The sequence below is a fragment of the Peromyscus eremicus genome, chromosome 3, assembly GCF_949786415.1.
Source record: "Peromyscus eremicus chromosome 3, PerEre_H2_v1, whole genome shotgun sequence".
In the NCBI taxonomy this organism is placed as follows: domain Eukaryota; kingdom Metazoa; phylum Chordata; class Mammalia; order Rodentia; family Cricetidae; genus Peromyscus; species Peromyscus eremicus.
The window spans coordinates 132,153,504-132,175,598 of NC_081418.1; the positions used below are offsets into that span (position 1 = coordinate 132,153,504).

Sequence of the window (22,095 nt, forward strand, 5' to 3'; positions counted from 1 at the left end):
CTAGGAAAGGAAGAAGAATGGTGGCCCTGACAAGCCTCCGATGCCATCTCAAGGGGTTGACTTAGAGCTGGGCACTTAGTAGTTGCTTTATTTTAATGTTTCTTTCTGTTTAAGAGTATATTTTTTCTTTCCAGCTGGCCAATTTAAATACATCTTTTCACCATAAAAATTTTCTACAGTGTTTGTGTATGTGCTCTGACAGCTCATTCAGATAGTCTTTCAAATTGATGAACAGGTTACAAGTGTGTGTTCGATAATTAGTAAAGAAAATGAACATATCTAAATAATAAGACTTAATTAAGACCAGGTTGTCCTTAAACTTACAGAACTCTGCCTGCTTCTATCTCTGTCTCCCAAGTACTGGGATTAAAAGGCATTATTAAGCCACCATGCTAAGCAACTTAATTAATTTTTTTAAATATTTTTATTATAAAAGTAAAAGGGGGGCTGGAGAGATGGTTGAGCAATTACGAATCCTTCTTGTTCCTCTTGCAAAGACCCAGCTGTGGTTCTCAGCACCTAAATGGCAGCTTACAACCACCTCCTGTAACTTCAGTTCCAAGGAATCTGATGCCTTCTTCTGAACTCTGTGAGATCATGTATGTATGCAGTCTACATATGTTCAGCCAGGCAAAAACATACATAAAATAAACAGTTTTTTAAAGGAAAAGGTCAACATAAAACTAGTATAGACTGTTTGACATTGTACTTGAAATTAATGAATCAATATTTGGTTCTGTGGAGCAGTTGCAATTTTTAGTAAGTTCTCAACTGAAAACTGGTGTTACAGACACATCAAAACATTATTTTTCAGCCGGGCAGTGGTGGCACACGCCTTTAATCCCAGCACTCGGGAGGCAGAGCCAGGCGGATCTCTGTGAGTTCGAGGCCAGCCTGGGCTACCAAGTGAGTTCCAGGAAAAGGCGCAAAGCTACACAGAGAAACCCTGTCTCGAAAAACCAAAAAAAAAAAAAAAAAATTTTTTTTTCCAGAAATCTTGAAGTCTGTATTTGTATTGAAGTAAAAAGCAAGGCTACTTATTTTTTGCTCTTCATAGGTCACATTTAGAGTAAAAGTGCTGAAATGTATAAAAAATTATTTGCTTTAATTTGAGGTTGTCATAATTTCATTATTATTTGGAACACTGTTACACCTTGAAGAGTCATGTTTAATTTACTTAAATGAGTGGTTAAACCCACTAGAAATGCTAAGTCTGGGGCTGGGAGATTGCTCAGCAGGTAAAGGTACTTGACGAAATGAGTTCTATCCATAAAGGCCTATGAGGCAGGAGAGAACCAACTCTTCCAAGTGGTCTTTTGACCTCCACACATGTACATATACTGTGTGTGTGTCTCTCCCTGTAGTCCTGACTGTCCTAGAACTTGTTATGCAATTACTTTTACCCATTGAACTGTCTCATTAGCCCTTTTATGGTTTTGGGTTCATTTTTTGTTGTTGCTGTGGGTTTTTGCTTGGTTTTGTTTTTTTTGAGACAGGGTTTCTCTTTGTAATAGCTCTGGCTGTCCCAGAACTTGCTTTGTAGACCAACCAGGCTGGCTTCAAACTCACAGAGAGGGCTGGGATTAAAGGCATGCACTACTACACCCCACCAAAATTTCGTAATTTTAAAAACAAGATATCTGTAAAAGGCAGTTTTATCATCAAGTTCTGGCACAGATTGTGTTTTTGATATCATGAATGATTTGATAACATCACAAATCATAGAATTTTTCCAACATTTCATCTTGACTTATGGCCCTTCTACTTCTGAAAAGTAAATGAGCACACAATGTACATATACACATACAGAAAGCAATCTGTAGGTGGTGGCACACCATTTGTAGTCCTAGCTAGACAAGAGGTTGAGGCAAGAGAACTAGGACTGGTGATAAAGTGAGACTTTGTCTTTAAAAAAAAAGTTGAGCCGGGCGGTGGAGGCGCACGCCTTTAATCCCAGCACTCGGGAGGCAGAGCCAGGTGGATCTCTGTGAGTTCGAGGCCAGCCTGGGCTACCAAGTGAGTCCCAGGAAAGGTGCAAAGCTACACAGAGAAACCCTGTCTCGAAACACCAAAAAAAAAAAAAAAAAAAAAAAAAAAAGTTGAGGGTGAAGGTGTATCTGAGTCTAGCAGATCATGTGCCTAACATACACAAGGTGCTAGGGTGGATCCCCACTGATGGGTGAGACAATTTATTGTATCAATCGGTATTGCCACTGAAAGCTTTAATGGGCCATGTATCTCATTGGGAAGATGAGGTACCACCTATGCTTACAGACTGATAAATAATACACAGTTCTGTTTATTTTTAGTTTCCTTATTTGTGTGTGTGTGTGTGTGTGTGTGTGTGTGTGTGTGTGTACACAGTAGACAGTTTTCAAGGTAATGACTTGAGATCTTTACTCATTGTGCCCAAGACACTGGACTAAGTGAAATGCTCTCCACCTTCAACACTCTGGATGATCAGTGCACTAACACTCCTCTGCTGTGGGATGTCTTTCTGTACGCTGTGAATATGTGTGGCTCCTATTGGATAATAAAGAAGCTACTACAGCACTCAAGAGGCAGAGCCAGGTGAATCTCTGTGAGTTTGAGGCCAGCCTGGTCTGCAAAGTGAGTTCCAGGACAGGCTCCAAAGCTACACAGAGAAACCCTGTCTCGGAAAACAAAAACAAAAACAAAAAACAAAAAAAAGAAGCTTCTGCTCTGGCCTATGGCAAGTCAGGTTATAGCCAGGAGGGAAATCCAAGAGAGAGACAAGAAGAAGAAAGGGGGTGGGGTGGGGGATGCAGCCTGCCACAGAAAGAGCAACAAGATGCCAGCAGACAGGTAATGCCACGGCTACATGGCAACATATATAGACTAATAGGAATGAGTTGAGTTAAGTTGAAAGAGCTAGCTAGCAAGAAGCTAAAGCCGTAGGCCATACAGTTTGTAATTAATATAAGCCTCTGAGTGATTATTTTATAAGCTACTGTGGGACAGCACATGGAAGAGATTTGTTGGCACCAGAGAAACTTCCAGCTACACTCCCCTGTGCTCTCTGAGATAATCATAGTGTTTATGGAAGACATTAGCTTGCTTTAGAATTTTGTGCTCAACTTTCCATGCCTGCTAAGTGAATTCCTTCTTGCTCAAGAGTCTACAGTGGGAGACATGTTGCACTGAGTGTGTTGGACTCCTTACCAGGAAAGTGCCACTCCCAGCAAACTGTGTAAATGTCAATGCTTCAAAACAACATTGGGCCAGTTAGAAAATGGATTTTCTACAGGCAGATCAAAAGCAACAAGGAGAGGCTTAAGTTCAGAGAGATTCTCTTAGAGCCTCCCTGTGCTGACACCAAAGTTACTCTCTTTCTTGTCCCCTCCTCCCTCTCCCCCCGGGATTTCTCTGTGTAACCCTGGCTGTCCTGGAACTCGCTCTGTAGACCATGCTGGCCTTTCAAGTACTGGTGTTAAAAGTTCGTGCCACGATGTCCCCCCCCTCCATTTAATATTTCATTAATTCTTTGAGAATTTCACTATTTTGATCATACTCACCACCACTCTTCTTAACTCCTTCCAGATTCCCTTCTCACTTCACCCACTCCCTATCTTCATGTCCTTTTTAAAGTTTGCATTCATAACCCACCCCAAGTCCAGTTTGCCTGTACACCCCTAGTTGTGTGGCTCCCCACTGGAGTGTGGGCAGCCTACCAGGGGCCACACACTTAAGGAAAACTACTTTCTCCTCCAGAAGCCATCAACTGCCAGTTGCTTCTCAGATGGGGCGGGGGCTTGTGAGGAGTTAACCACAGCTGCTGTGAATTCATGTCCCAAAGACACCGTTTTACTTTGGTCCCTCACCCCCATGCCGCCTGCCCCATCCCCAGCCCCTTGGCTCTTTTTGTTTGTTTGTGAGAGGTTCTTATATTATTTGGGGGCTGGGGGTTTGTGAGAGGTTCTTATATTATTTGGGGGCTGGGGTTGGAGACAGGATTTCTCTGTAGCTCTGGCTGTCCTGGAACTCACTCTGTCCTGGAACTCACTCTGTAGACCAGGCTGGCCTCAAACTCAAATTTGCCTGCCTCTGCATCCCAAATGCTGGGATTAAAGGTGTGTGCCACCACCGCCTGGCAGGCTCTTACAATCTTTATACACTCTCTTACATTATAGTCCCTAATCCTTATGTGGGGGTTGTCTCATTTGTAGCTGAAGAGTTTTCTTTCTTTTTATTTTATTTTATTTTATTTTATTTTATTTTTCTCTGTTTTATTAAGGCTTTTTTTTATTCATTTGCCATACCAATCACAGATCGCCCTCTCCTGCCTCCCCGCCCCCCACCCCACTCCCATTCCCTCCTCCAACAGGGCAAGGTCTTCCATGGGAAGTCTGCAGAGCCTGGTACATTCAGTAGAGGCTGGTCCTCTTAAGCACGTTCTCCATGTATGTGGCATGCTAGCTGATTATCTTTTGGCATAGGTGTTACACATTTGGCGTGGATATTATTCAGGTTGGTATCTTCCAAAAGGACAAGAAGATAGGCCTCACTTGCCTTAGGTAAAACACCAATGGCTGCACTCTGGAAGCGCAGATCTGTTTTGAAGTCCTGAGCAATTTTGTGCACCAGACTCTGGAAGGGGAGCTTGTGAATCAAAAGTTCAGTGGATCTCCCCCCCCCCCCCCCCCCCCGGGATTTCTGATTGTGTCTGATTTCACGGAATGCCACAATACTAGTCCTGAAAAGATGAGGTTTCTTCACTGTCCAGTAGAGGGCGCACTCTTGCTAGCGGCTTTTGTAGCCAGTTGTTTGCTGGGTGCTTTAACACCGGTGGATTTGAGGCAGTCTGCTTTCCATGAGCCACAGTATGGGCACCTCCTTACTTACCTCGCCTCTCCTTCCGCTGGAGCTTGGCAAAGAGAGATGGGGCTGGCATTAGAGATCAGCTGCTGCGCAGACAGGGAGGGCTCTTGGTCCAATGAGGGCTGGCGGTTTGGTTTCTGTGCCTCAGGAAGTTACTGGGGTCTCAGGCTGATGGGTATTGGGGCAGGGCATGTAGATTACAGGGTCCGATGGGGGGTTTTGGTGGCAGGGGCCTTCCCGCAGGATTTTTCCCTGCCGGCCGGCAACTGGGGTAGAGTTGGGTCGAGTTTTCTTAATAGGAAGTCAGATCATTACTATTGATGGTTGTGATATGCTTTGAATGTAATCTATTTTCTCTTTGGTAAGAGATTTGGTAAGTGAGTTTGGTGTGGTGCTACACTGTTGTGGGATAATGCTTTTGTGCACTCGTTTAATAAAACACCGATTGGCCAGTAGCCAGGCAGGAAGTATAGGCTGGATAAGCAGACAAGGAGAATTCTGGGAAGAGGAAGGTTGAGTCAGGAGACACCAGCTCGATGTCCAGGGAGCATTATGTAATGGCACACAAGTAAAGCCACTGAGAACTTGGCGACATATGGATTAACAGAAATGGGCTGAGTTTAAGTGTTAAGAGCTAGTCAGTAGTAAGCCTGAGCTAATGGCCAAGCAGTTTTAATTAATATGAGCCTCTGTGTGTTTACTTGGGTCTAAGCAGCAGACCCGGTAGGACAAAGGAAAACTTCAGCTACCCACACTCCATTGATCCCAGCACTCAGGAGGTAAAGGCTAGTAGAAAGTTCAACCTGGTCTACAGAGAGTTCCAGGCTAGCCAGGGCTACATAGTTAGACCCTGTCTCATAAATAAACAAACAGGTTAAAAAATGTTTTAGGGTAGTAAACTCCTGTTTATCAGCTTTTCTTAGTGTTTGTGTATTTAATGTGTGACCCAAGGCATCTTCTTCATTGAATGTGGCTGAGAGAAGCCAAAAAAATTGGGGGGAATGATAGCACCTTCATTGAATACTTGGTAAGTGTTAATACTGACTTTGGAACCTGGACTTGAGTTGGGGAATTCCTTTTGTGTCCTTTTCTTTCTCCTTCTTTATCCGTTCCCCAACAAATCATACCTGTTTGTTTGCCTTTTGTTCCCCCCAAAATGCCTCCAAATTCCCATTCTAGCGTTTGTCTTGTTATGCTTGATTTCAGATGACTAAATCTAGCCCTCAACTTTGTAGGTTAAAAATCTTAGCACTGTGCATAGACCTCAAGTGTCAGAATAACATTTTGTGTTTTTAAAATTAGGTAGGTCAACTCTCATGGACTTAATGTTCTTAACACCAAGATCCACCAGCTAACCTAATCTGGAGGGAATAATTTGTCCCAGGGCTGATGAAATATTTGTCCCCCACAACAAAGTATCATCAGTGTCTCTCCCCAAGGGCAAGGTTGGGTGAACACTAGCAAGTTTTTATCTTGAGATTTTGCACTATTGATAGCATGAAGTCTATCCCCTTTGGATTCTGATAATCTTTTCCAAAGAGAACTCATACTATAGGGGTTAATTAAGTCTAATGTTCTATCTCTGTAACAAGATTCTAAGATAACTCAGCTTAAAGGAGGAGAAGGCTTATGGCCAAATGGTTTAAAACTATTGTCATTTGACCCTGCTTCTTTGAGCTTATGGTATCATGATAAATCACATCAGGGACACCTATTTGGGAACTGTACCACAGAGCAGCTGGGAAGCAAAGAGAATCAAGAAGGGAGCGAGGTTTCAATATTCCCTTCATGAGCATGCCTGCAATGGCCTAGTTAATTTCTTTCCAGTAGGCCTTGACTTCTCAAGGCTCCGCCTGCTCACTGCCTCCTCATGGTTGTAGTCATACCTGCTTTCTTAGTGTGTTGTATCTTTTCATTTTATTTCTGGTTTTTGTTGAGGCTCTTAATCATTCATTAGTCTTTTAGAAATACTGCTTCCCAGTGGCTAGTTTCTTTCATTTAGCTTGGGGAGCATTTGTTGTCACTTGCTTTGTGGAGGCACTAGGCAGTATCAAGTATTTATGCATAGGCTATTACTAATTTAAAAAAAATCCTGAGCCAGGCGGTGGTGGTGCACGCCTTTAATCCCCAGCACTAGGGAGGCAGAGCCAGGCCAATCTCTGAGTTCGAGGCCAGCCTGGTCTACAGTGTGAGATCCAGGACAGGCACCAAAACGACATAGAGAAACCCTGTCTTGAAAAACCAAACCAAAACAAACAAACAAAAAAACCAAAAAAACTTGAACATTTCATTCTTAGATGTTGCATATAATTTTCACTTAGTGCCTTGTTGAGGTCTACTTGCTGACTTGTGAGAATTTCCTTGAGCCTTTGTTCATATCCACATCCACATTCTAACTGTCCCTCTGTTTGGGGCTCTCTGTCACTCAGAATTGAAAATACTTATTGCCTGTCTCCTTCTGGATCCCTTGCCACATAGGTGGTAGGAGGCCAGAAGAGGGCATCAGACCTTCATCACTCTCCATCTTTCCCTCTAAGGCAGAATCTCTGGAAGCCGTTGAATACCATCAGTCTTTATGTACCCCACCCCAAAATCCACTGGGGTTACAAGTTGTGTGGCCAAAATGGCACCCAGCTGTTTACATGGGTGCAGGGATCAAGAGTGTGTAGGAAGCACTCTTACCCACTGAACCACTTCTAGCCCTTATTTATTTGTTGATCAAGATTACAACTTACGTAAAAATGTAACTGTTCTTTTTTTCCCTACCTACACTTAATTATAGTATGCTGTTGACATGTTCTGAGACATTTCCCTTTCATCTCATGTTTGCTATTTCCACTCTCATCCTTTCAGCGCGCCCCACCCCCCAAACTAGATCTTGACTCTTACTTTCCTGTCTCTCTTCCTAACAATAATAGGTCCTGCCAGTCATGTCCATGTTAACCTTTCAGGGTTGATTAATCTTTCCTTCAAAAGCCAATGTCTTTTTAAAAAGAATAATTTTCTTTTAATAGTGTGTGTGTGTGTGTGTCTGTCTGTCTGTCTGTCTATATTGGTGTATATATACAAGAGGCCAGCGGAAGGCATCAGAGTCCTAGAGCTGCTTGTGAGCTTCCCAGCATGGGTGCTGGGAAGCCAACACCTTCTGCGGGAGCCGCTTATTGCTGTTAACTTCTGGGCCATCTACCCAGCACCAAGCTACAGTTCTATAGCCAAGCCTTCCTAGCATGCACAAGACCCTAGGTTCCATCTCCAAACCACTTCCTCTAAATGCTCCCCACTCCAAAGTCAAAAGTCTTTGGTTCCTTACTCAGAGGGTTTCCAAGTCAAGCAGCAGTGACCTGGTTGAGGACAGAGAACACCTAATTGTTTCTGAGGCCTGGAGCTGTCATTTGAAATAGCTTCTAAAAGTAGTTCTCTCGATCTTTTGCTTTAACTTTAAATTTTATGCAAATATCTAATTAAGAATACCTTCCCCAGCAGCAAGGACCAACAGTAAAAACAAAAAAGGCAAAGTAAAACTGTTCACAAGCTGTGCCATTTTTTTACCTGCTGGTTTTGTGTTTCCTGCTCGTGGGTGGTGGGACCCAGCTGCTGCACGTGCCCTTGACCTCAGTCATGAAATCTAGACAACCCATCCTAGTGCCTGATAGCAGAAGCTGGGTATGGCTAGCCAGGAACCTGTTTTTCCAGATTTCTTTCCTGCATGGCCGTGCTTGTCTGGTCTGTGCACTAGCCTCTTAGAATGTGGTAAGTAGGAAGCTTTCTGGCCTCAGGAAGGGTCCATGAAGCTTCAGGAACCTCCTGCTCCTCCCTGCTCTCTTCCTCCCTTCTCCTCCCTTTGCAGCTCGGAAGCATCACATTTACAGAGAGTCACACTGTAGCTTTACTTGTTAGTTGATATAATTAATGTTTTCCAGAGAAATTGGTATTTTGTTAGAGTTGCATTCAACTTGGAGAGGAGCTATTTTAGATTCACTGTTTCATGGGAAGTTGAGAAAAAAATGATTACACCAAAACCTTTGAAAGCACACAGGATAAGCTGCTTGGCCAACTGGAAGTGTTTATAGCTGGTTTCAGGTCCCTGAGCATTATAGGCACTCTATCTGATTTATACTTTACAGTCTAAATTGGCATGGTACATGCCTTTGGGATTAAATTAATTTATACCAAGTGAGAAAGCATCAGCTGTCAAAGTCAGAGGTGCCTTCTGGAGACCAGTGTGCTTTTTTTCTTCTAGTATTCTGAGCTTACACTCCAGGCATTCTCTCTTGGACAGCAGCTGGGAGAGCTCTTCAAGGGGCCTGCTGTGCATCCCCTTTGTGCAGAAGTGGTTCTGCTCCCACACAGAAGCAAATCTGACCCAGATCCTACACTGTCCTTGGTCCTATGCACATTAGAAGGATTTTAGCTCTTTAAAAAGCAAATGCAACAAACAAATCTATTTATTCTTTAAGTGTTTTTGTTTATTTCTTTTCTGTCTCTAATGAACTCAAAGCATTATTGTGATTGATTGGCAATTATGCAAATCTGGGATCTTTATTCTTACTTGGAAATAGAAGAAACATTTTTTCTCTACCACCCCTTATAGTAAGACTAAAGAAAATTTGTACAAGGAACAGGAACATAGCATACAAGAGAAAATATCAGTGTTTAAGAGAAGGTTAAATGTATGACAGGTTATGCTAAAGGAATTTAGTAATACCCTGTCATTAGAGTGTCTATAGTCACAAATCTGTGTTTGTTAAGCAGGCAGGGCATTAGAAGTAAACAGTTGAGAATGCTTTTCTGTAATGTGTGCTAAGCACCTCTTTGTGTTTCCTCCATCGCCCAGGAGTGTGGGCTGTCCCTTGCTCATCCCCAGTAGCCACTGCATGGAGGAAAGATTTGTTCTCAAGGGCAGGGAAAATGGGGGGGTGGTGATCAGACTTTTCACTAATGAGCTGTGACGCCAGCTGCAAGAGGGGCAAATCCTGTTACTCTCTTCACCTACTCTCTGAAGCTGCAGAGCGGATGGGAACAAGGTTCCCCTCTTTCTGCCGATCTGCTGCCTTTTCTGCTCTTTCCCTTCCCTTCCTCTTCTCTGCCCCTGAGCATCTTGGCAAAGGTCAGATTTCAGTGCTCACAGTTCATTGCACACAGTGAAAGGGAGATACAAAAGAGTAGAAGAGAAAGTGAGAAAAGAAAAAAAAAGTTGGGGTGGAGATTTTTAGGAGGCTCCTTTAAGACTTAAGCTCTAGGTTGAAACCGCAAATAATAAAGCTTTGAATAACCTGGATTTCCAAGTAGTTCTTTGCAGAGAGCTTTATTAGAGCACGGATCTAGGGGACTGTGAGTTAAAGAGAATTTCAATTTCTATTCAGAAACTTGTGAATTTTTGAAGAAGATAGTTTTATTTCTTTAGCGTTTGCTCAGACTATTACTGTAAGGAAGATGATGTATAGTGTTTATAATATGTCAGGGAGCATGCCACTCCATCTTATCACAACAGTCCTCAGATAGACTCTTTTTAAATATATATAATTTATTTATTTGTATTTTATGTACATTGGTGTATTTTATGTACATTGGTGTTTTGCCTGCATGTATGTCTGTGAGGGCGTTGGATCCCTTGGAACAGAATCCCTACAGACAGTTGTGAGCTGCCATGTAGGTTCTGGGGTTTGAATCCAGGTCCTGTGAAAGAGCAGCCAGTGCTCTTACCTCCTGAGCCATGTATCTAGTCCCGAGATAGACATCTTTAAAGTGAACAACTCAGTCAGTATACTCCCAAGAGAAAAAAATTTTAAATTGTGGCAACAAATTTTAAAGTTGGACTATCAAAATGATCATTTCCCCATTAACCATTTTTAAGTGCAGTTCAGTAGTACCTTGCTACTAACTGCTTGGGTGCACATTTTAGTGCAAAGTACATTCATACTGTGAAATACATCTCCAGAACTTTTTTATTTTTCGTATCTGAGACTCTGTACCATTAAACTAATATGGAAAAGGTTAACCAAACTAGTTCTCTTGTTAGGCAGGATTAAAATGGTTTCCCTGTTCTTTTTGTTGTTGCTGTTTTCTCCTGCAGCATTCTTAATATATAGTCCACCACAGAATGAGATAAAGGCATGTTTCACTGTCTTGTCTTGGGTTCATTTATTGGTACAAACTGCTGGGACTCACCATTACCTATTGCAGAGGGATAAAACAGCTGTTTTAAAATCTCTGCCTTTGGGGGAGTGGGAGGAGACAGGGTATCAGTGTGTAGCTCTGACTTGCCTGTCTCTGCCTCCTGGGAGCTGGGATTAAAGGTGTGCATTACTGAACCTAGTCTTAGTAACTCTTGACCTAGAATTCTCTGAGAAAAGGCCTTGTAGAAGTGTCTTAAAGGGGCCCAAGTAGCCAGTGCTGCAGTGTAGGACCATTTCTGGGTCCCTGGCTGTACCTTAGCCAGGGTCTGTGTTATGTCCGTGACCCATGTTGCCACCAAAATCCATACAGATGCCTGGGGTCTAGGCTGAAACTTGTGGTCATGTTAGTGTCCTAGGGCTGTGCCACTGCCAGGGCCATGGTGATCTGATTGGCCTGTGCTGCCACCTGGGCCATAGTGTCTTCTGGGTTGGGCTGCTGCCATGTATGGCCCTACAGCAGCCAGGGTCTGAGTTTTCTGTGGCTTCTGTTACCACCAAGGTCCAAGTGGATGAAGAGGTGTTGGAGAGGAGAGAAAGATGAGAGAGGTGGTTTTTCTTCTCTTTGTTGTGTTTTAAATTAATTTTTTGGGAGGGGGTCTTTTGGGAGAGGATATGGAGGGACTGGGAGGTGAGCAGGATTGGGATGTATGACGTGAAATTCCCAAAGAATCAATAAAGAATTATGTTATGGGGGGGGTAGGGCTGTGGAGATATATAGATATATTTCAGTGCTGAGCACTTGTCTATAACAAAGGCCTTGAGTTCCATCCCCAGCACAGAAGAGCAGGGCTTGATTCAGTTATGTTTGAGTCAATGTGGTGGATGGACAAGGGGACATAGTGAGTCCCGTAGAGTGTGCTATAATATGTTAATGTAGCTGTGGCATTTTGGCAGTGGGATCACAAAGTGGAAGTCATCTAGGAAGACTTGTAAAAGACAAGTGTCTTAACGTGACTCACTCATTACAGAGAGGCAGACAGGGTTTTGTTTTTTGTTTTTTTAATGCACAGTTATTGTTCACACTTTACACCTCAGGGAAAAAGAAATTGCTCACAGGAAATGAATCTTAATGGCCTAACAGTGATACTGCTCTATCCAGAGGCATAGCTCACTCACTGGGTTTTGGGTAGGGGCACAGGTTGTCTAGTGCCCAGCAGGCTACCATGTCCACATTCACAGGTAGGGAAAGGACAGTGAATGCTGGCTCCACAGCAGACGCTCCTCCGGAGCAGTGTTCCTTGAGAGATGCAGAGCTAGCTGGTCGTTGTTTTTGGTCTTTTTGACTCTTTAGGGGAGCCGACACCCAGCTCCCAAGTAAATTCACACACCGAGGCTTATTATTACTTATGATTGCCTGGCCTTAGCTTGGCTTATTTCTTGCCATCTTTCTTTAACTTAACTTATCCTGGCTACCTTTTGCTTCTGGGCTTTTCCCATTCTCTTATTTTTGTAAATCTTACTCCATTGCTGGTTGTGTAGCTGGGTGGCTGGCTTCTGATGTCCTCCTCCTTCTCTGGCTCCCCCTTTTCAATCCCTCTTCCCAGATTTCTCTTTCTATATATTCTCTCTGCCTGCCAGCCCCTCCTATTCTTTCTCCTGCCTTGCTATTGGCCAGTTCCTTATTAAACCATCAGGTGTTTTACACAGGCACAGTAACACAGCTTCACAGAGTTAAATGAAACATAAGCAAAAGTAACACATCTCAGTTGTGCTTAGCTAGGTCAGCTAGGGTGCCAGACACTCCACATTCACCAGGGTCAGAGGCAGGAGAACCAAGTGGGACACACATTCCCTAGAAGGGTCCCTTGTTGCTATGTGATCCTTGTAGTGCACTGAGGTGTGTTGGAGACCAGCACCTGATGAGCTGCCTGGGGTCTGGTCTTCTATAGCCCTTCAGAGGTTTGTCTCCTCCCTGCAGACTTTTCTGTCCCTGCTTCTGATTGGAGCCCTTGGCTCCCCAGGGCTTTGCTGACCACACACAGGTGCTTGATTCTCTAATGTCAGTATGTATTGATGTCAGGATGCTAAACAGGAGAGCCTCCATCTTTTTTTCAAAAAAAATTAAAATTATTATTATGACTTTGTGTGGGTGTGGAAAGACACCTTCATGTGGGCTTCAGAGATGGAATTCAGGTCACCAGGTTTGGGTAGTAAGTGCCTTTATCCTCTGAACCATCTTGCCAACCCCATTGAGCCTTTCTAAAATAAAGATTGTTAATGAGGGAGAGGGAGTTTTGTTTGCCCCTCCCCCTGGGGGCGGGCTCTGTCACTGATTGACTGACTTAGGAAAGTCATTCTTTGAGATTTTGTTATTTTTTTGTTTTGGGAATAATATCGCTATTGTAACCCATATTGGCTTGGATGTTCTATTCTGCTTAAGTATTGAGACTGAAGGTGTGCTGTACTAGGCCTAGCTATCCGTTGAGAGAGTTGAAGTGTATGACCTATAATTTACCAAGCATTCCTGGATCTCAGGACTTTAAATAAATAAATGGAACAGTTACTTAAGAGTCCATAAAAACTTGATTGTTTCTCTATAGTAGAAATAGACTGTCCACTTTAGTGTGTATTTATGTAGCTATATAATTGATGTTGAGATCAGAAATCACATGTCTTGCTTTTGAGATAAGGTGCCCAAAAGTTTGATTTTTCTGTGGATTATAGATGTAGTTGTAAACTAGTCAGTTGTAAGCAGACTCTTGGGAATCTGTTTTAATGCAGGTAAACTTAGGTTGTATAAAAAAATGACTTAGAGCATAGTCTATCACTTCAGAAAACATTCTTGTTTGGGAGGGTTGAAAAGAGAACTAAGATTACTGATGTTTCTTTCCCACGGCTCCTTCTTGCCCATTGACCCATCTCTTAATTTCTGAGTTATGTATGAAGATCATCTGTCTGGTGCAGCTTCCACCTGAACTTTCAGTGCAAACAAATGCACCTCACTCACCTAGGATTAAATTACTAACAGTCGTTACCTCATCTCTTGCCAGATGATGTAAGAGTAACTTTATTCCAGCAACCTGCTGTCATCAGTCTTGTAGGTAGAGCTATACTGCATTCGCCTAGAGCTGCTTTGTTCCTTAAAGCTTTTGCAGGAGGGTTATCTAATAGTACTGTCAAGTAAATGAAGACTAATTTATAATCAGTTGTATGGTGTTTCTATAATCTTCATTGTCATTAAAATATGAAGCAAGGGGCTGAGGAGGTGATTCATTCTGTAAAGTGCTTTGCTATGTAATAATGAGGACCAGAGTTTGAATTTCCAACCCTCATGTAAACACGTTAGATGTTATGTACCTGCAACCCTAGTGCTGGGGAGGTAGAGATCCAGGTTTAGTGTAGCAATCTCCAGTTTTGATGAGAGACATTGTCTCATAAAATAAGGTGGAGAAGCGATTGAAAAAGACAACTCAACATTGACCTCCAGCTCCCCCCCCCATCAAGCTCTTGGATTATATAATTAGCATCAGTTCATAAAAAAGAAATGTTTGTATGCTTCTTCTAATGTGAAGGATGTAGATAAAAGGGGATGGGGGCTAGTAAGTAGTAACGGAAGAAATAAACTAGAATGCTAAACTCTCATTGTCCTTCTGAAAGTATACATGGGAAGAAGGGCAGCATTGTTTATGACAGTCGTTTATTTCCACTAGCCATTCATTCTGTTGCTTGTAGTCTGCTGATGCTCAGGAGGGACAATGCATTTACACAGATCTCTGATCTATTTCTCTCTCTCTTTCCTCTCTCAGGAATTAGAGGCAGCTCTTCACAGAGATGACTCAGAGTTTATCAGTGATCTGATTGCCTGCCTGCTTCAGGGCTGCTATCAGCGAAGGGATATCACGTAAGTAATCCTTTTCTTACTATTTCTTGCATAGGGAACCCATTAACCTGCTCCATTCTCCTGAGACACACAAGAAGCTAGCATTGGCCAGTACATAACAGTGTATGTAGGCTCTGTATGCAAGTGCATTCACAGCCCTTATGTTTGTTCATTCTTTATTATAATTCTTGAGTTTATTTTATGTTTACCAACAAATGTCATTCTGTTATACTGACTACTTTGAGTGTAGGATTTCTTCTTTCGTGTGTGTATTTTTCTGATTTTTGGCTTGTACTGCTGGCAAAAAATTAAATTAAAATCAGATTTCAATACATTCTGGTGGCTTACATATCTTCTGTTGTTCCCATAACTAGTAAAGTAACAGAATTAACTTGGAGTCTTTGGGCTCCTTTCTTCTGTAACATACAGCTCTTTGATGCCTTTGAGATATATAGAATTTTGGAGTAGATGTTAATCTGTGTAGACAAATACAGAGCTCCTCGATTAAGAGCTCTTCTCTGTGCTTTGCTTTGAGACAAATCCTCCGAATTGCCCAGGCTGGCATAGAACTCCTGAGCTCACATAGAACACCTGAGCTCACAAGATCTTGCTGTGTCAGCCTCCCAGGTAGCTGGACTATAGACATGGGCCATCCAGATTTCCCTTGATTTGATCCAAGTTGAAACAGAATAGGACAAACTCGACCAAAAGACCAATTACCCTGCTCTCCTAGTCTCTTGGCCCTTTGAAATCATGTAGGAGTTCAGTTCATGTTTTTCAAATAGTTAAAGGTGGCTGGAGAGGTGGGTCAGTGCTTAAGAGCACATACTGCTGTTAAGGATGCAAGTTTGGATGTCATACAACCTCTTGTGACTCTCACTGCAAGGACTCCAATGCCCTCTTCTGGCCTCTGTGGGCATGTGCACAAACCCACACAGACACCCACATAAATACATAATTTGAAAAATACAAGTTGTTGCATCGTTTTGTTATAATGAATCCAGTGTGCTAGTTGATAAGCTAGGCCTGGTGTTAATGTTCAGGGAGATGTTCATATTGGCTGAGAAAGGTGGACAGTGGTGTGTTATTCTGGGTGTCAGTCTGAGAGTTACTGTCCTGGCCTTGAATTTGTTAGGTAGCCAAGGCTGGCCCTGAACTCTGATTGTCCTGCCTCCACCTCTCCAGTTTAGGGATGAGAAGAGTGCTGGAATTACAGACATGTGACGCCATACCTAGCTTTGTCATCCTGAATATGGTTTTCTGACTTTTCATGTCAGCCTGCATGGCAGATATATGTTAGTGATAGCCATGTCAGCCTGCTATTCCTCTTTTAGTTTCTCTTTCCCTACAGCATTGGGAAGTAGATTAGAATACTTGAGTATTGGATTGAAAATAACTTCTGTCAGAGTGAAGATAGGACTAAAGTATACCATGTCTTGAGCAGTGATGTATATAAGTAGCATAAAAATAACTGCTGCTAAGTTCTTACTGTAGTCATACTTACCTACTGAATTCATCTTTCTGACATGGACTGATTATGATTCACCTGGGGTCTTTGCTCACCTCTTTGTTTCCATTGTAAGTAGAAATTCATCAGTATAAACTTAGTTTTTCAGGGTTAATTGTGTATCCAAAATTGTTATAATTTTTTGTTGATTGCTTTAAATATTTTTGAATTATGCAGAAATACCACATTTGTTTGGAAATTAGAATGATTGTTAAATGTGCATTTGAACATGTCTTATTGAGATAGGTCTTTTTTAAAAGGTTTACTTTTATATGTGGGTGTTTGCCTGCATCTATCTGTGCACTGTACATGAAGTGTCCACGGAGGCCAGAAGAGGCCAACAGTCGTTCCCCCTGCCCCTCAAAAAAAGGTGGTTGTAAGCTGCCATAGGGGTGCTGAAAATCAAACCTAGGTCCTCTGAAAGAGCCTGCTTTCCAACCCACAGTTTATATTTTGTTTCCAGGTGTTTTCAGACAGGGTCTTTCCTTATGGCCCAGGCTAATCTTAGATTTGTGACCCCCCAAATTCCACTGCCCAGTTACTGCATACAGGTACAGATATATGCCTGACTCTGAAGCCAGTCATTCTTGACAAATGATCCAGCACATAGTCACCGCTCTACTCAGGACCCTTAGCTCCTCCAAGAAAGCGTTCTTTACAGTTGATTACTTCCATACAGATACCTCAAAGTTACCATTGATCCCATTCTTACCATTGTAGGTTAAGATTTGCCTATTTTAGGATTCTGTACGGGTGAGCTCACAGTGTGAGATGATCTGTCCAGCTTCTTTAGTTCAACATGATGTCCGGTGTTGATGTAGACTGCTATTTATTATCAGTAAATTAACTGTTGTTTATCGATGGACATTAAAGACTGTTAAAAACAAAGTTACTGTGAACATAATACATGGGTGTGTTTATGAAGACATTCTTTATTTCTTTTGATAAATAGTTGTAGCTAGAGTTTTTCTGGTCCTGCCTGGCCCACAGTCAGGACAAATCTCTCTCACCAGTCCCGCAGCTGCTCAGACCCAACCGAGTAAACACACAGAGACTTATATTGCTTACAAACTGTATGGCTGCAGCAGGCTTCTTGTTATCTAGTTCTTTTATCTTAAATTAACCCATTTCTATAAATCTATACCTTGCCATGTGGCTCGTGGCTTACTGGCATCTTCACATGTTGCTTGTCATGGCGGCGGCTGGCAGTGTCTCTCTGCCTCAGCCTTCCACTTCCCAGAATTCTCCTCTCTTCTTGTCGCGCCTGTACTTCCTGCTTGGCTACTGGCCAATCAGTGTTTTATTTATTAACCAATCAGAGCAACACATTTAACATACAGAACATCCCACAGCAAATAGTCATATGCTAAGAATCTGTTTAACTTGAAGCTGCCAAACTTTTCCAAAGCAGTTATTTCTGTTCTTACTAGTGCACTAGGTGCTGCATATGTTTGCATCATTTGATGTTTTTAGCTTTACTGAATACTTTATTCAGATGTATATCTTGTTTCAGATGATATATATGTTTTATTTAGATGTATATCTGCTGTGGGATGTCCATTCTGTATGCTGTGAATATGTGTTGCTCTGATTGGTTGATAAATAAAATGCCGATTGGTCAGTAGCCAGGTAGGAAGTATAGGCAGAGTAAGCAAACAAGGAGAATTCTGGGAAGAGGAAGGGCAGAGTCAGGAGTCGCCGGCCAGACACAGAGGAAGCAAGATGACAAGGCGGAACTGAGAAAAGGTACCAAACCACGTGGCTAAACATAAATAAGAATTATGGGTTAATTTAAGATGTAAGAGCTAGATAGATAGCAAGAAGCCTGGGCCATTAGGCCATATCATTTGTAAATAATATAAGCCCCTGTATGTTTATTTGGGTCCGAGTGGCTGTGGGACCAGTGGGTAAAAGAGATTTGTTTTGACCGCAGGTCAGGTGGGACACAGGAAAACTTCAGCTACATATATCTTTCAAATACGTGTATTTGAAAGAATGAAGTTTCCATAAAGTTGCATTTTATCAATTTTTACAGTATATTTCATGCCCGTCCCCAACAAAGACAAACACCTTGTCACATTTTTAAAAGAAGTTTTTTTTTTTTTTTTTTTTTTTTTTTGGGGGGGAGACAGGGGGGTTTCTCTGTGTAAGCTTTGCGCCTCTCCTGGAACTCACTCTATAGTCCAGGCTGGCCTCGAACTCACAGAGATCTGCCTGGCTTGCCTCCTGAGTGCTGGAATTAAAGGTGTGCACCACCACTGCCCGGCTAAAAAGAAGTTGTTAAAGGGGCTGACGAGATTGTTTAGTGGATAAAACTTGCCATGCAAGCAAGAGAACTAGAGCTGCAAACCTTAGGACCTGTGTAAATACAGGGCAGGCCTTCCTGCCATCCAAGTTCTCAGGAGCAGCACAGACTGGCTAGCTGGACTAACTGAACTGTTAAGCCCTGTGTTCAAATGAGGCCTGTCTTCATGTAGAATATGGAGAGCTTTATTAAAATAGGCACCCTCTGATCTTTGTGTGTCTGTTCACACATAGACACACATTCATGAACACTACACACACCAAGGGGTTGTGGATTTAGCTTTTTAGCGTTGATACAAAGATGAAATTTGGATTAAGTGGCATGCTCTTGATCCTATCATTCAGGAGTCAGAGCCAGGCAGATCTTTGTGAATTCCAGGATTACATAAAATGTACTTTGGGTTAGTGTTTATATGAGACGAGGGTAGGTATCCTTAGTCGTTGTTGATATGTATGTCTTATAATTATACAAGGGTCAACTATCTCCTTGAGTTGGGTAGGATAAGGTCACCAACTTCATTCTTTTTAAATGTGTATAGGTGAGGATGGAGAGATAGCTCAGTGGTTCAGAGCACTAGCTGCTCTTCCAGAGGTCCCGAGTTCAATTCCTAGCACCCACATGGTGGCTCACAACCATCTATAGTGGGACCTGATACCCTCTACTGACATGAAGTCATACATGCAAGTAGAGCACTCATATACATATTAATATGTATGGATGAGTGTTTGGATTGCATGTAAGTCTATGTACCACATGTGTTCAGTGTCCATGGAAGAATAAGAGAGCATTGGGTCCTCTAGGACTGTAGTTACAGACATTTGTGAGCTGCCACGAGGGTGCTGGGAATCATACCTGGGTCTTCTAGAAGAGCAGCCAGTGCTCTTAACCCTTAAGCTCTCTCTCTAGCCCTTGTTCTTTTACTTTTTAAAAGTTGTTTTTAAGACTTGGAGATTTGGCTAAGTTGGTAGAGTGCTTGCCTAGGATATACAAATTCCTCATTCCCAGCAATGCATAAACTGGACATGGCAGCCTAGGCCTACAATTCCAACACTTGAGGTAAAGTGAAGGCAGGAGGATCAGGAGTTCAGAATCATCTTTGGCTATATAGTAAATTTGAGGCAAGCACAGACTAGGCAAATTAAGATTCCATCAAAAAAAGGGGGAAGAGAGATTTTTTTTTTTACCATTGTTAGTCTGCTGTACTTTCTCATAACTTTAAAAAATTTTAAATTTATTGTGTGTATGCTTGTCAGCACTTGTGAACGGAGGTCAGAGGACAACTTGAAGGAGTTGATTCTCTCCTTTTACTGTGTGGGTCATGGGGCTCCAGACACATGTCTTTTGGCTTGACAACAAGCAGCTTTATCCAGTGAACCATCTTGTTGGCCCAATCCACATAAAAATTTAAATTCAGTATGTGGTATCTAACCCTCAAAGTTAGTTAATCTGTTCTGTCCTTGTTTAGAGTTGTGATTCAAACCCAGGGCCTCTTATACAGTGGGCAAGTGCTGTACCTCCAACCCTATTCATTTTTCTTAGGCTCCCTTTGTTTATCTGTATGGCATATATTTTCTGTCCTTTAATTAATCATTATTTCTATTTTTAATGTGTAGGATTTTTTTGAGACAGGTTTTCTCTGTGTAGCTCTTGCTGTCCTGTAGCAGGAATCTCAAAGAGTCTTATTAATAAAATCAAACCTGAGCCAAGTATTGGGGTAAATACTGGAAGATCAGAAAGACAGAACAAGCCACAGCTAACCTCACCTGGCCAACTTCTCAGCTGATCTTGTTTCCTCAGACTGGAAGCCTCTGTGTCCTCATATCCGAATGGCTCTCAGCTGAACTGTGCTGCTCAAAACCTAAAAGCTTAACCAGCCAAATGCTTCTAGTTTCTGGTCTTCACGCCATATATGTCTTTCCTTTCTACAGTCACTCCCTGGGGAACACAGTATCACCACACTGTCCTGGAACTCTCTCTGTAGACCAGGCTGGCCTTGAACTCACAGAGCCTGCCTCTGCCTCCTTGGTGCTGGGATTAAAGGCATGAACCACCACTGCCCAGCTTTATATTTTATAGGTAATCTGCTTTTTAGAAATTGTGTGTGTAAGATGCATTTGAGTCTTGGAGGCCAGAAGAGGGTGTCAGATCTCCTTGAGCTGGACTTAGAAGTGGTTGTAAGCCATTGGATATGAACACTGGGAACCAAACTTAGGTCTTCTGTATGAACAGTACTCTTAACCACTGAGCCATCTCTCCAGCCCCAACATCTCCCTTTAAATTGAAATGATCACCCAATTTCCATTTACTCTGTGTGTGTGTGTGTGTGTGTGTGTGTGTGTGTGTGTGTGTGTGTATAAAATTAATGGGCAGTGTGTGCAGGTGCACTCATCTATGTAGACCAGAAGTTGACATCCACATGTTTCCTCAATTCTCCACTTTTAAAAATGTGTATGTGTATGCATGTGTGTGCACATATATGTGGAGACCCAAGGTTGAGGTCAGGAGCCATCCTTCATAGCTCTTAACCTTACATATTGAGGCAGGGTTTCTCATTTGACTCTAGAACTCACTGGTTTATGTAATCTAGTTAGTCCACTTGCTCAGTTGGCCCCCTCTCTCTGCCCCTACATGCTAGAAACATACGCTGCCTGCCATATTCATTTGGTGGGTGCTGGGGATACAGTCCTCTTGTATGTAGAGTAAGGACTTTTCTTTACTCACTGAGACAGAGTCTCTGTGAACGTGGAACTTGCTGACTCAGACTGCCAAGGTAGCAGCCCCAGGCTCTACCTGCCTCCACACTCCTCTCCTATTGCTAAGCTTACAGATACATAGTTTTTTATGCAGGTGTTAGGGATCCAAAACTAAGTTCTCATGCCTGCACAGCAAACATTTGATCCACTGAGCCATCTTCCAAGCTCTTTGCATTTACTTTGATTTATTTTTCTGTTTGTTCTTCTGAGCTTGAATATATAATTCATTGATTTGGAGTATAATATAAAACTGTGAAGCTATCATATTCTCACAGAATGCTTTTTTCATCTCCTAAACTAACCTTATTCACTAGTAGTTGTATATGTAACCATCCTGTTAAATAAGAAACACAGAGCCAATGCAGAGATGAAAGCCCAAGAGGTCAGAGCAATAGCTAAGAGCTAAAAACCTTACCCTTCACTGCTGCTACTGTCCTCCTCAGCAGGAGACCTACTTCCTGTGTGTTTGTCCTTTTTATTGACTTTCTATTCTGCCTTCTCATTGGTTGTAAACCCAACCACATGACCTCCTCATCACTGCCTGTCTGTATAGACCTCCAGGTCTTCTATGGTTGGTATTGAGATAAAAAAGGCGTGTGTCTCCATGCTGGTGGTATCCTTGAACACACAGAGATCCGCCTAGCTCTGCCTCCCAAGTGCTGGGATTAAAGGCATGCACCACCACCGCCCAGCTT

At 42.4% G+C, this 22,095-nt stretch overlaps 1 protein-coding gene across 3 annotated transcripts in view; it reads left to right on the forward strand.

Annotated features, from left to right (window-relative positions):
• Positions 1-22,095, forward strand: part of LOC131907358 (chromatin remodeling regulator CECR2) — a 111,311-nt gene that overhangs the window by 50,036 nt on the left and 39,180 nt on the right. For all 3 annotated transcript variants that reach the window (XM_059258501.1, XM_059258502.1, XM_059258503.1), the window contains exon 2: positions 14,762-14,856. In XM_059258501.1, the coding sequence (XP_059114484.1) occupies positions 14,762-14,856 (95 nt within the window). The remainder of the gene's footprint in view (positions 1-14,761; positions 14,857-22,095) is intronic.